At 39.9% G+C, this 14,831-nt stretch overlaps 1 protein-coding gene across 2 annotated transcripts in view; it reads left to right on the forward strand.

The window, feature by feature from the left end:
• Positions 1–14,831, forward strand: part of LOC129710200 (contactin-associated protein-like 2) — a 1,639,166-nt gene that overhangs the window by 1,552,204 nt on the left and 72,131 nt on the right. For both annotated transcript variants that reach the window (XM_055657015.1, XM_055657024.1), the window contains exon 21: positions 6,765–6,858. In XM_055657015.1, coding sequence (XP_055512990.1) covers positions 6,765–6,858 — 94 coding nt within the window. The remainder of the gene's footprint in view (positions 1–6,764; positions 6,859–14,831) is intronic.

Below are 14,831 nucleotides of genomic sequence, written 5' to 3' on the forward strand. Positions count from 1 at the left end.
AAACATTTGTCACCTAAACCTTTCTCCTCTGGTTCTTGATTCCCCTACTCGGGGCAAAAGACTCTGTGCAAACTCACCTTTCTATTCTCCTCGTGATCTTGTACACTTATACAAAATCATCCCTCATCCTCCTGCACTCCAAGGAATAAAGTCCTAGTTTATTCTACCTCTCCCAACCTCTCCCAATAGCTCAAGCCTTCAAGCTCTGGAACATCCTTATAAATCTCTGCACTCGTTTCAGCTTAACAATATCTTCCTATAGCAGATGACCAAAACTGCTACAGAAACACCATTCAGAAGAATGGTCTGAAGAAAGGTCCCCAACTAATGCAACTGTCCAAGAAAGTTTATATACCCTCCATAGATGCTGCCGGGCCCATTGAGTTCCTCCAGCACTTTAGGTTTTGCTCAAGATTTGAGCATCTGCAGTTTTGTGTGTGCAGTTGAAACATGGGTTGCAATGATTGACTGATTCCCTAACAGCACCCATAGAGGTAGAGAGAAAATTGATCAAGAAATAAGAGAAGCTTGTACGAAATGTGGTACAATAATCATGGGATTTTTATCTTTAAAGTAGTTGTATAAATCAAAGGTGTCTCATGATGAGTTCATAAAAGTGCATTTAGCACAGTTCTCAGGAATCATATCCTATAAAATTAACAACTGAAAGGTTATCCCCGATCTAATGAGATAGGGTTAATTAGTAATCTCATTGTAATACGGAGAAAACTCGAGGGGCCATATGACCTATTCCTATCTCTTTTTGCAAGTGTTCTTATTGCATAATTAGAAAAATGCAACTGTTAAACCTTTTTTATTCTCCCATAAAGTTTTTAATTTATCTGTAATGTTAATCAAAGGGTTTGTGGTGTATTTATGGAAGAATACTGCGGTATATTGGAATTACACCATAATGCAATTAATTGTCATTGTTGGTTCTGCATCAGAGATTTCCTGAAAGATTATGCTTCAGTGAATGAACAGAAATTATGTTCAATAATATGTTTAGAGATATAGATACTGTACAGTGTGGAAACAGGCCCTTCAACCCATCGAGTCCACGCTAACCATCATTCACCCGTACACTAGTTCTACATTATCCCACCTTCAGATGCTACATACTAGGGGCAATTTACAAAGGCCAATTAACCTACAAACCTGCATGTCTTTGCAATGTGGGGGGAAATCCTCTCACGAAAGTCCCACACAGTCACAAAAAGAATGTACAAATTCTGCACAGACCCGTCCCATAGTCAGGATTGCAGGAAAAATGTTCCCGATGTTGGGAGAGTCCAGAACAGGGGTCACAGTTTAAGAACAAGGGGTAGGCCATTAAGGTCTGAGATGAGGAAAAAACTTTTTCACCCAGAGACGTGTGAATCTGTGGAATTCTCTGCCACAGAAGGCAGTGGCCAATTCACTGGCTGTTTTCATGAGAGAGTTAGATATAGCTCTTATGGCTAACGGAATCAAGGGATATGGAGAGAAAGCATGAACGGGGCACTGATTGTGGATGATCAGCCATGATCATATTGAATGGCGGTGCGGGCTCGAAGGGCCGAATGGCCTATTCCTGCACCTATTTTCTATGTTTCTGCGAACCGGAGTTTATGGCGGTGTGAGGCAGCAACTCTACCGCTGTGCCACCCACATTGCTTCACATTTGTGCTTTATATGTTTATTTTTCCATTCTCTCCATTTTATTGGCCAACCTACAGATACATAGCAATATTGTGTCTTAAAAACGGGGCTATAAAATAAGATAGCTATACTATCACTAAAACTCTCATCTTGTCCTCTTCCGGTTACCCTCTATTGCTAGGATTTTTTCACCACCTTACTCACCGTTCTTCTCTGCTCCAAGCACATCAAGTTTTTATCCGATCGGTGAAATATTAGAAAAGTTATGAAGGTTTAAAAAATCATCAGATCAGCAGATTGGTCTTCTCGCCTGTCAGTCACTAAGAAGGTAACACCCCTTCCGGCACCCGCGGAGAATAAATCCCTGGAGGCGGGGCTGAGTCCGTGAGCAGTGTGCTGGCAGAGAGCAGCGTGCGGGCTGTGTCTGCTGCGATCACTCCCCCTTCCCACACCCCCCTTCCCCCTCCCCCCTCCCCTCGCCCACACCCCCCTTCCCCAACACCCTCCCCCTTCCCCCACTTACATCCCCCCTTCCCTACCCCCCTTCCCCACCCCTCATTCCCCAACCCACCCTTTCCCCACCCCTCCTTCCCCCCCCCCCTTCCCCCACCTCCCCTTCCCCCATTCACCCACCCCCCCACCTCCACCCCCCTGCCCACACACACCTCCACACCCGTCCTCCCCTCCCACACATGAAGAGGAAGGGGAGGAAGTGCTGGGGGATGAGGGGAAATGAGCCGCGCCTGCCCAGTTGGGGGCTATGGGTGAATTGTGGAATATTGCTTTGGGAAAACGGGTTGCGTTGGGGGAACAAGTAAGTGGTGGAATATTGTGTTGGGGAATGGGTTGCGTTGGGGGAACCAGGCCTCCCGTGTGACTGGGACCCAACTGGTCCCCCTTAGTCTAGTATTTTTCTTAAAGCCATGAAGAGTGCTTTCATGTACTTGGGATATTCCAAACTACATCACAACAAATGCTTTATCTGTGATATTGATGCTTAATCTGTGACCTAAAATGGAATTTAGATTAAACTAGGTTTCAAAGCAGAATATGCAGGAAATAAGGAAGCAATTAACTCATGATTTGTACAATATATAGAGACTTTTAATATCCATGATGACATCATCGTATATGGTATTTTACCATATTGCCAATCTAAAATGAAATTTGCAGAATATTTCTAGTTCACTTTTCAATGGAACATAATACAGGGAGCATTAAAGAGAAAAAGTAAATGTATATAGGTTTTAAGAAGATTAAATCAGACAGGCCTTTATATTGAGGAATTTAAAGCAAATAGGGATGAAAACAACTGAGCAATTAGAAGGGGTCAAAAAAATGCCTTTGCCAAGTCGGATTAAAGAAAATCCCAAAGCTTTTTGTATGTACATTGTAAACAAGAGAGTAACCAAGGAGAAGATAGCTCAAGGATAAAGGAGAGAATTCTGCATCTCACAAAGTCAGAATTCCGCACAAGGATAAAGGAGAGTGTTTGTGCTTGGAGTCAGAAGAGGTACTATATGGGGACATTGCATCTGTATTTACCACGGAGGTGTTCATGGAGGACAATTAGATCAGAATAGAGGATACTTATATGCATTCTCCAGTACTTTTGTCTGCATACTAATATGCAAGGGCAGTATGAAATCAAGAGGAGGTTGTGTTGGGGCTCTTGAAGCGATAAATCCCCAGGGCCTAATGGACAAGAGAGGAGATTGCAGGAGCCATCTTGCAGGATCGAGGAAGAGCCATCTTGGGGAACAGCTGCTAACCAGCAGCCGTCCGTTTGATTCATTTTTTTTCAGTTTTTAGTTAGTCTTGTTCTTCGTTTGTTCGGAGAAATGGATTTCGTAATGTGGGGGGAAGGAGGTAATCTTACTTCTAGGTCCCTACCTGGTCGGTGAGGCAGCTTTTTCTCTGGGCTGCCCGTCGACCCGTCCTCGTGGCCTACCAGCGGGCATGGAGCGCCGTTTCCTGGCGGGGACCGCCCAGCACCTCGGCTTCGGTAGCGGCACAGCGCTGGAGCGCTATCGCGGAGCGGAGCGGGCGATGCCTTGGTCAGGAATTCAATATAAGAGTCAGAAAGTCAAGATGCAGCTTTAGAAAAACTTTATAAATGCCACATTTGAAGTATTGCATGCAGTTCTGTTCACCCTATTACAGCAAGAATGTGGAGATATTGGAGAGGTGTAGAAAATGTTTACCAAAATGCTGCCTAGATTTGGGAATATTAGCTAGAATGAGAGGTAAACTTGATCTATTTTCTCTGGAATGCCGGAGGTTGAGGGAGACCTGATAGAAGTATATCAAATTATGAGTGGCATAGATAGGGTAGACAGACAGAACCTTTTTGCCAGGGTGGAAATGTCGAAGGCTAACAGGCTTTGCTTTAAGGTGAGAGGGGCAATGTTGAAAGAAGATATAGTTGAAGATAATGTTGAAAGAAGTTTGTTATAGAAACTTACAAAATTCTTAAGGGGTTGGACAGGCTAGATGCAGGAAGATTGTTCCCGATGTTAGGGAAGTCCAGGACAAGGGGTCACAGCTCAAGGATAAGGGGGATATCCTTTAAAACCGAGATGAGAAGAACTTTTTTCACACAGAGAGTGGTGAATCTCTGGAACTCTCTGCCACAGAGGGTAGTTGAGGCCAGTTCATTGGCTATATTTAAGAGGGAGTTAGATGTGGCCCTTGTAGCTAAGCGGATCAGGGGGTATGGAGAGAAGGCAGGTACGGGATACTGAGTTGGATGATCAGCCATGATCATATTGAATGGCGGTGCAGGCTCGAAGGGCCGAATGGCCTACTCCTGCACCTAATTTCTATGTTTCTAAGATGAATGGTCAAGTTTATTTACACAAACGGTGGTGAGAGTCCGGATCTCACTGCCAGGGGGATGGCGGAGGCAGCTACAAGTGTGACATTCAAGAGGTGTTTAGATATTCACGTGCAAATGCAGGGAATAGAGAGATATGGATCACGTGCAGACAGATGAGTTTGGTTTACCTTGGCATCATGTCTGGCACAGACATTTGGGCCAAAGGGCCTATTCCTGTGCTGTACCTTTCTATGTTTTATGTTCTATAATCTAATACGTTATTGAATTCCAAGGAGAGAAATTATCAAAATTGCCAAGAAAACAGGTAGTTCTGCAATAACGCAATAGTTGCATTCCCAAGAAATATTGCATTATAGAAAATTATATTATTAAAAACAATTGTACCAATGGGGAAAATGGCATTAGGGGCTTGAGACTTTCAGACTCACAATAATAAAGCTTTTTTCACAAGATTTGGGAAAACGCTTTTTAATAGCCACCAGTTTATATTTCAAGTTTATATTCACTTTGTATCCAATTAATGTTATGGAAATATATGTTGTAATGTTCAAATATTTGTTAAAATGATTTGAATTAAAAAATCAAAGAATGAATGTTCTTAGTGATATTATATTGAATTAATGATATTGTATTGGTGAAAGACCGGAAAGTATGTGTTCAAAGAAAACGAGAGCAAGTTTGTTCCCAGTTAATCAATTCATCCTCTATTCCAATCGTTCTACCTATGCTGCAAGAGGAACACCATACTCAATAAATAATATGGAGAGAAACGTTTGTTTTATTTCCTGAGTCAGTGGCAAAACATTGAGAAAAGTACAGAGAGAAGCTGCCAAGATTCAGCTATAGTGTAGGATTATTCTGCAATCTACAAACCAGCCTCCATGATACTGCCACGAACAACCATGAAACTATTACGGGAGTAAAGGAAATCATATACCTTTTTTAAAAATTTATTTTAAATGTTTTATGCTCCTCCAGTTTTGTATTTGACTATTCCTCTTCCTTCCTTATCTGATAGACTATGGTCTCCATTTCACCTCTAGCTTTTATTACTATCTCCACCATCTGGTTCTACATTTCGCTCGCCATCTTCCTTACTTATCAGATTCCACATCTGCACCCTTTTGTCTTCTCCATATCACACCCAGCCTGGGTTACTATCTCTACCCATCTCTCCCCACTTGACTCATCTAACTATCAGCCCTCCTCATCTGTATCCACCTAACACCTGTCAGTTTTTGTCCCACCCCTTCCCTCATTTCCATCACCAGTATTTTCACTAATAGTCCATCAGTCTGAAGAAGGGTCCTGACTCGAAACATCATCTGTCCATTCACCTGCACACATGCTGGGTAGCCTGCTGAGCTCCTCCAGCACTATGTTTGTTGCTCCAGCATCTGCAGTCTCGTATCTCACTTTAAGTACCTTGTTCCTTTGTAAAACTGGAAATTGTCTAACACTCAGATGATAAAGTATTATGGGTTTAAAATCGTTGGTTTTATGAAATTAAGATCTAGATCCACATAACCAAATTCAAAGGTTGAACAGGCTTGTGTGCTGAAGTGCTCACTTCTATTTCTGCAGTACAATAGACAATAGGTGCAGGAGTAGGCCATTCGGCCCTTTGAGCCAGCACTGCCATTCAATGTCTTCTTCTTCTTTCGTGTGGCGTGCACAGCCTAAAGTTGTTGGACAACTTATTTGTATTTGATCTTCCGTTAGTGCACGTCGAGTTGATTGCATTAGTCGAAACAAGGCGGACCACGTGAAGGTTGCAGTCTTCCACCCCGCCATTCAATGTGATCATGGCTGACACACATGTTATTACTGGATATTATTATTGGATAAAATATTATTATTAAACATATTATTACTGGGTGGAAATACATCCTCAGTCACAAAGGACAAGCACCCAATATATCCATAATGTTCTTAATATTTGAACACACTACAAATCTCAGATCAAAAGACACACATTCCATTTCATTAAAAATATGTTTAGACTCAAAAATTATTTTTCAAATCGTTTGAAAAAATCCAACAATTCTCAACGCCTGTAAACTCATGGCCATAATCTCCAGTTATTACATCAGACTTCTCACCCCTTAATTAATGGAGTTTAGTTAGGAAGCAAATATACATGTATCACTTTATTGTAGACTTAGCACAAATAACACATTTCATGTTACTCTGATTTGCAAAGATACCAGTTAGTTAAGTGAGCAAATATAAACTAATATTTCAATTACTATTTTAACAAAATATCTTTTTATTCTTTGCTCAGCTGGACCATTATCCACCAGTACCTTATAGCCTTCCAGCAACTTCAGATATCAAGTTTAATTCTCTGAAGACCCTGTTTCTGGGAAGAGTCGTGGGTAAGTATAGACAATTTTCCAAGCTATGCATCTGATTTTAATGTAACTATACTGACCAATTTTAGGTGAGGTAAAAATATGGCAAATGCACAGAATTTCCTTGATTTATGCAGTTTTCATGACCGGTCCGAAACTTGCATCAAATTTTCCAAAGAATCTGATCAAAATTTGCACAAATGTATACTCCATTATAAAACTAAAAATCAGTGTGAACATTACTGTCTTATTCAGATTCCCTTTTATCTTATTGATGTCATAAATTATAGATCATTGTCACCAGTTGATCATTTATACTTACATCAAACACAGTCTATTAAAGAAAATGCAACCATAATTCATAGTGCAATAGTTTTAATTGAAGAAGAAAACATTAAAAAAATAAGGGAAATACAATAAGGAAAAAAGTTAAACTGTTTCGGAAACTATTGCTGCAATATTCCAAAAATAATGGTCTTGGGATCTACAGATCTAGCGTAAAAGCATGAGATTTATGTTCACTGATCTTTTATATAAGCCAAACCCGTATTTATAATGAAGTGAAGTTTTGGTGGATGCAAATCAGGAATGGTGCAAATAATGAATGAAATTTGTAATTGGGGATGTGTTAAGTCAAGTCAAGTCAAGTCAAGTTTATTTGTCACATACACATACGAGATGTGCAGTGAAATGAAAGTGGCAATGCTCGCGGACTTTTGTGCAAAAGACAAACAACAAAACAACCAAACAAATTATAAACACAACCATAACACACATATTCTTGTGAAATGTTATATCGTGTTATTGTGAAATAGTGATTTGCAAATTATTTTCAAGGAAATCAAATATTTAGGAGGTGCATATAATTGATGATTGATACTCCAACATGAATTAGTACTTGTGAACAGAGATATATTTTCAACTCAAAAATGTTAATGCTGTATACTAGAACATAAAATAAGAAAGCACGTGGCTCACCAAGTCCATCAACAGTTCTTTGGGAGTAATATTCAGTTAATTCTACTTTCTTCTTTCCCCATAATGCCATAGAGTTAGAGTCATACAGCACAGAATCAGGCTCTACACCCCAACTTGTCCACGACAACCCAGATACCCCATCTACTTTAGTCCCACCTGCCCACATATTGCCCATATCCCTTTAAATCTTTCCTATCCATGTATAGTACCTGTGAAAATGAATTTTAAATGGTGTTATATCGAACAACCTCCTCTGGCAGCTCATTCCATATACCCAACACAATCTGTGTGCCCTTCAGGTTTCTAATAAATCTTTCCTCACTCACCTTAAATCATTTGTCTGGTGTTTTATTCCACTACTCCTGGTAAAAGACACTGTGCATTCACTTTATCCATTCCCCTCATGATTTTATACACCTCTATAAGATCACCCCTTTCCCTCCTGCATTCTGGCACCGTCCTAAAGTCCTAGCGTGCCTTAGTCCCAGGGTAGCACGGTTGAGCAGTGGTATAGTTGCTGCCTTACAGAGCTTGCAGCACCGGAAACGCGGGTTCAATCCCGATTACGGGTGCTGTCTGTACGGAGTTTATACATTCTCCCCATGACCTGCGTGGGTTTTCTCCGAGATCTTCGATTTCCTCCCACACTCCAAAGACATGTATGTTTGTACATTGACTTGTTAAATGTAAAAATGGTCCCTAGTGTGTGTAAGATAGTGTTAATTTGCAGGGATCACTGGTCGACGCAGACCCAGTGGGCCGAAGGGCTGTTTCGCGCTGTATCTCTAAAACTAAAACTAAAACTCTCTTCTTTAAAAATCGTGATCAAGTTCATAAGACATGATCTCCTACGCACAAAATCAGGCTGAGAATCCCCAATCAGTCCCCATCTATTCAAATGCATATATATCTTATCTCTCAGATAATTGTGGTAACTATTTCCCTTCATGTAGTTATTCATTTTGTTTCCAAATGCATTACGCAACCGTTTCACATCAACTATTCCAGATCACAAAACCTCTTTCACTCCCACTTCCTAGATTTTAAGCAATTAAGCAAACTCGATGTGTCCCTTTAACTCCATGAACATTGATTTTGCCACAGATGAGGTACTTTGTCAAACACTAAAGGTCTGTGTATGCAAGAGGTTTAACTAAGGTTTCAATTAAGTTAATGAAATGTGATTTACCTTTGAACCAATGCCAACTTTCAAGTGTTAGCTACTCTTTTTAAATGCCACTAAATTATGCCTGATTATTTTCATTTCCTTTGCAACAATATTAGACTAATTGGCTTGCAGTTATCTACTTTGACTCTTTTTTTAATGGGTGTCACTTCTATAATCCTTTGGTGCCACTCTAATTTCCATGGAGGAAAGGAAGGCTGTGGACAGTTGCCACAATTTTGGCTCCTACATCCCTTGATTAAAACAGGATGCTCCCCATACAGACTGGGTGACTTATCCCTTTTGAAATCTCAAAGGGCCACAGACAAATTTCAGCCGTGCTTGCAGTCGTGATGGTAAGGAAGACGGCGAAAGGAAGTCCTGCAAATAACAAGTCAATTATGGCAGGTGTTGACGGGAGGGTGTTAACTCTGGGTTCTGGCTGGGCTTTAATTCAAAACTTCATGAAATGCAACTGGTAATATACCAATGAGTTGTGTGAAGACTCATATTTTAAACCATCTGTTCCAAAATTAATGATGATCAGAATTTATGAGAATGAAATACAGGTTTGATTTCCAGCTCCGAGTATTGAAGGAACATTTTAATTCAAGTTATGTTTAATTTAATGAATGATACATATTTCTTCACTCTGACATAGGAAGTTAATATGCTAATACAAAACCCATGCTCACTCACAGAATGGGAAGTGTTTCCATGTCTAATGAGATATCTTTGCTTCCAAATTTGCATTAGCACAATGACAATTTTTATTATTACCAGGATACATGAATAAAAAATGCTTGTGTTAACGCTTATGCTGAAACCAGGTCTCATATCCATTTTTCCAAAGCTGACTGTGGGTTAGTTGATTAATGACCTAGTCCTTTGCGTTGTGGTAGCTAATCAGTGATGCAACAACACCTGAAATACAAGATTTATGATAATAAAAATAAAAAATGTATTTGCATTTTTTGCATAGATTTATGGTTTCATTTTGAACTACAGTAAATGACACAAACAGCGATAGTCCCGCACTCAGTTTCTGATCTGTACTATGGAGAAGGAGTGTAACACTTGTCCTCAGCACCTTTATAGGAATAAGCTCAGGCTTTTTCCTAAGAGATACAATGCAGAAAAAGAACCTTCGGCCCACCTGACCAGCGATCCCCGCACATCAACACTATCCTATACACAAGGGGCAATTTACAATTTTTACCCTAGCCAATTAAACTACACACCTGTATGTCTTTGGAATGTGGGAGGAAACCAGAGCTTCCGGAGAAAACACACGGGGAGAAGATACAAACTCTGTACAGACATCACCCATAGTCAGGATCGAACCCTGGCGTTGTAAGGCAGCAACTCTACTGCTGTGCCTCTGTGCTGCCCCACTTAGCTTGCATTGGTCAAAAACCATTGCATCATTAGTGCCTAAAATTTGTAAAATGGTCACTGCAATGTAACTGATAAACATACGAATTAGCAACAGGTGAAGAGTATTCACCCCCCTCAAGCATGTTTTGCCATTTAATAAGATCTTGCTTGATCTAACTGCAAACTGAACTGCACATATTGATCTTCACATGTGAGCCTTCTTTATAGTAGTTTCTTGTCACATGTACCTCGATACAGTGATATTCTTTGTTTTGCATACAATTCAATTAAAATCAAAAATACTATACATCAGCACAATCCTAAATAAGTACAAAAGTGCAATGTTTGTAGTGTAAGAATAGTATGTTTCCACCTCTTCACTATTCCACCCTTTGAGGAAACAAATCACAACCATCTGAAAAGTTTAAAAATTGTCACCTCATCTCCGTCTTAAATTGGTGACCCCCTTAAGGGCCTGTCCCACTTGGGCGACCTAATCCGCGAGTTCTGGCGAATTTGCCCTCGACTCATACTCGCAGCATGGTCGACACGAGGTCGTAGGAGGTCTTTGTATCTCTCCTTCGTGCTCGAGAGTAGTCCCCATGTACTCGAGGCCTCAGCTAGTTCGCGGCATATTTTTCAACGTTGTAAATGCCTGCGTGTAAAAAAAAGTCGCCATGGAAAAAAATCGATACTGTTTTACTCGTAGGTTTAGTCGTAGTGGGTCGTAGTAGGTCGGCATGTTGGTCGTAGGCAATCGAGGGTATCGGAGATAGTCAAAAGTAGTCGTAGATAGTCTTCATCATAGTCGAAGAGAGGTCGAAGGAGGTCGTCTTCACTCTCTACTATTCGGTGTCCAATTTTCCCGAAGTTAGTCGTAGCTAGTCATAGCTAGTCGAAGCTAGTCTTCAACATAGTTGAAGGAGGTCGAAGGAGGTCTTCTACATAGTCGAAGGAGGTCTTCAACATGACATTTTTTTCAAACTCTCCTAAGCTCTTCTAAACTCGCCAATTAGGTTGCCCAAGTGGGACAGCCCCTTTACTTTAAACAATTATCCCCACTGCTAGATTCTCCTGCAACAGAAAAGTTACTCTCCATATCCACCATGTCAAGACCTTTCAGGATCTGATATACAAATACTCCCTGACTTGCATAAGGGTAATATCCCAAGGTCCCTTGTATAAGTCGGATGTTATGTGAATCAGAAACGGAAGTGCTACTGCGCATGCGTAAATTTACTATTTGACGCGGAGTCCTCATAGGAGCTCCGACGCGGAGACCACATGGGCATCAGTGGGCTTAAAGAATGGCTTATGTAAATGTGCGTTTACTTAAATCGACTATTACGCAAGTCGGGGAATGCCTGTATTCAAACCAAGGCTCCGTCACTCTTCCAAATTCCAACCCGAGCCTGTCCAACCTTTCCTCATAAGATAACCCAGATATCACAGGGCATTCCAGCTAATAGTCACTGGACTACTTACAACACATTAAGATCCTTCCTTAAGTAAGAAGACCAATATAACAAAAAATCCTCCAATTGTGGTATCACCAATGCCTAATATCCCTACTTTTATATGTGCTTACCCAAGCAATAAAGAGAGTTCTGTTAGCTTTCCTAATTAGCTGCCACTCCTGCTTACTATCCCTTTGCACGTCATGCACTTGGGCCTTCTGCATCTCAGAACTGTGATCTTTCACCCTTTAGATGATATGATTCCTTTTTTTTTGTTTGCGGCAAAATGAACTATTTCACATTTTTCCACAGTGTTCTCATTTACCAGATCTTTACCACTTTGAGTTATTCACGTCGCTTTGCAACCTCCGCATGTCCTCTGCACAATTTAGTTTCCTACCTATCTTCATGTCACCTAGCAAATTCAGCAATCCTACCTACCTTCAGTACCCAAACCTTTACATAGTTTTAAAAGGTTGAGGCTCCAGTCAAATCTTTGGAGCACACCACTCATTACATCAAGCCAACCTGAAGAACAACAATTGAATTATGGCTTCTGTTTCCTGGTATCCTGACCAATATGAAATCTCCTACACCTTGAACTTTTATTTTCCACTATAACTTTTGATGTAGCCCTTTATCAAAAGCGTTCCTTTACCAATAACATGTTATTTCTTCCCTTTCACAAAATCACGTTGACTTTGTCTTATTTCCTTGAATTTTCCCAAATACCCTGCTGTATCATTTGACAAAGTACTGTGGGGCAACCAGTTCCAATTGAAGTATTTTAACAGATGAACAAAAAATGGCAAAAACTGGCACTTTCTCAGGAGATCTGTGCTCATTTATCTTTTTAGCATGTGTCTCTTCTCAAACAAAGGAAAATAAAACAAAAAATCTTTGTCTTTCAAACATTTAGTGTATACAATGTGTGAAATGATTTTGTTTCAACAATGTCCATTAGAGAACTGTGCATGTTCTGTGAGTGTGGTCATAATTGTTCAGTTACTGCCCTCAATCCTGCTGATCTCATTCATAGAATGACAGGCACTGATTAGTTGCAAAATGAAAACTGACAAAGGACACATTGGGACTAAAAATGACTGAACAGTTTGAATTTCACTTGTCTCTTTGATATGATTTCTGTGGCGTTTCCTCTGATTTAAAAAAAAATAACACCAAAGAGGGCAATTTCTTTGCATTTGGAAAGGAATTTAACTAATCTATTGGGATGATGTAGTGTAGAAAGAGTGCCCTCTGGTGATTATGTAGTTGAACTACTATTTTTTTTGAATATTGAACCTTATTACACATTGAATTTAATTCTGGAATGTAAAATTATACGAATTGAAAAGAATCACGTTTTCTGAGAAAGCAATGATGGTGAACGGAGGCAACTTGGCTGAGGGTGGGAATATTAACAGAATGATTGAGAGGATGGAAATATTGGCCCGTGATGAGCGCTTTTGTAAGTTGTAAATGTTTTCATGGAAAATAAGAGATCGGGAGGGGTTATAATGGTTGTATTTTAGACTTCCAAATGAACTCGATAATTATGACAAACTTTCCCATAACTAAGGAAATAAAAGATAAGGCCATGAATTAAATTAGGATAGATCCAAAGTCAACCATCAAAGGTATGATTTCAATAACCAGATAGTCAATCTATAATAAGAAATCATTAACAAAGATATTTTTCGAGGGCATGTTGTAATTTTATATGTGGTAAATTGAGAAATTATAAATTATACCTGGAGTATGAACCAAGAACATAGAACATAATACAGTATCGCAGAGGAATAGGCCTTTCAGCCCACAATGTCTGTGCTAACATGATGCCAAAAACATCTTATATTATAAGGACATGGCTGAAGAAAATTACACGATATTCTCTCTGGGCGGCACGGTGGCGCAGCGGTAGAGTTGCTGCCTTACAGCGCTGGAGACCCGGGTTCGATCCCAACTACATTGACTTGTTAAATGTAAAAATGGTCCCTAGTGTCTGTAAGATAGTGTTAATTTGCAGGGATCACTGGTCGGCGCAGACCCAGTGGGCCGAAGGGCCGTATCTCTAAAACTAAAACTAAAAATCTCTCTTCTTTAAAAATATTAATCAAATTCATAAGCCATGATCTCCTACGCACCAAACCAGGCTGAGAATCCCCAATCAGTCCCTATCTATTCAAATGCATATATATCTTATCTCTCAGATAATTGTGGTAATGATTTCCCTTCTGTACTGTCTGTACGGAGTTTGTAAGCTCCTCTTGAGCGCGTCGGTCTTCTCCAAGATCTTCGGTTTCCTCCCACACTCCAAAGATGTAATGGTTTGTAGGTTAATTGGCTTGGAATAAGTGTAAATTGTCCGTAGTGTGTGTGGGATAGTATTAATGTGTGGGGGTCACAGATTCGGTGGGCTGAGGGCCTGTATCTGCACTGTATCTCTAAAAACGAAAAAAAACAAAACTCTCTTTAAAATAAGAAAACTGCATTTTTTTTAATGATTCAGAATACTGAAGAACTTAAACCTTAATGATGATTCACATTACAACAATGATTGGAATGTGAAGCTGCCTATCATCACTGTAATTATTTACCATAAATTCAGAATATTCAATTGATTGGGGATTCTACAATAGATATATATTTTTTCAATTCAATACATCAATCTTTGTAAATTCAATGCAAAATTATGTGCTTCACGCACTGGGGTAAACAGCTTGTAATATTAATCATTCTTTTTGTACACTTCACTCTGGGAAGCAGCAGATTTGTTGAATTAGATTGTGTTTGGTAATGCATCACAGATATAACCACAGATGAGGAAGGCCATTCTGCTCATCCAGTCACCAGTCTCAAGAAACCTACAGGACTTTCATCACAGCATCCAACTGCAACATGAATGATTTTAGAGCTTTTCCCCTTCATTACCCTGACTAGAAACTGAGGGATCGCTTTTATCGTGAATCAATGTTTCCTGACTTTAGACCTGAACAGTCTTTTATCAATTTGGTCCAGTA

The sequence above is a fragment of the Leucoraja erinacea genome, chromosome 2, assembly GCF_028641065.1.
Source record: "Leucoraja erinacea ecotype New England chromosome 2, Leri_hhj_1, whole genome shotgun sequence".
NCBI lineage: Eukaryota > Metazoa > Chordata > Chondrichthyes > Rajiformes > Rajidae > Leucoraja > Leucoraja erinaceus.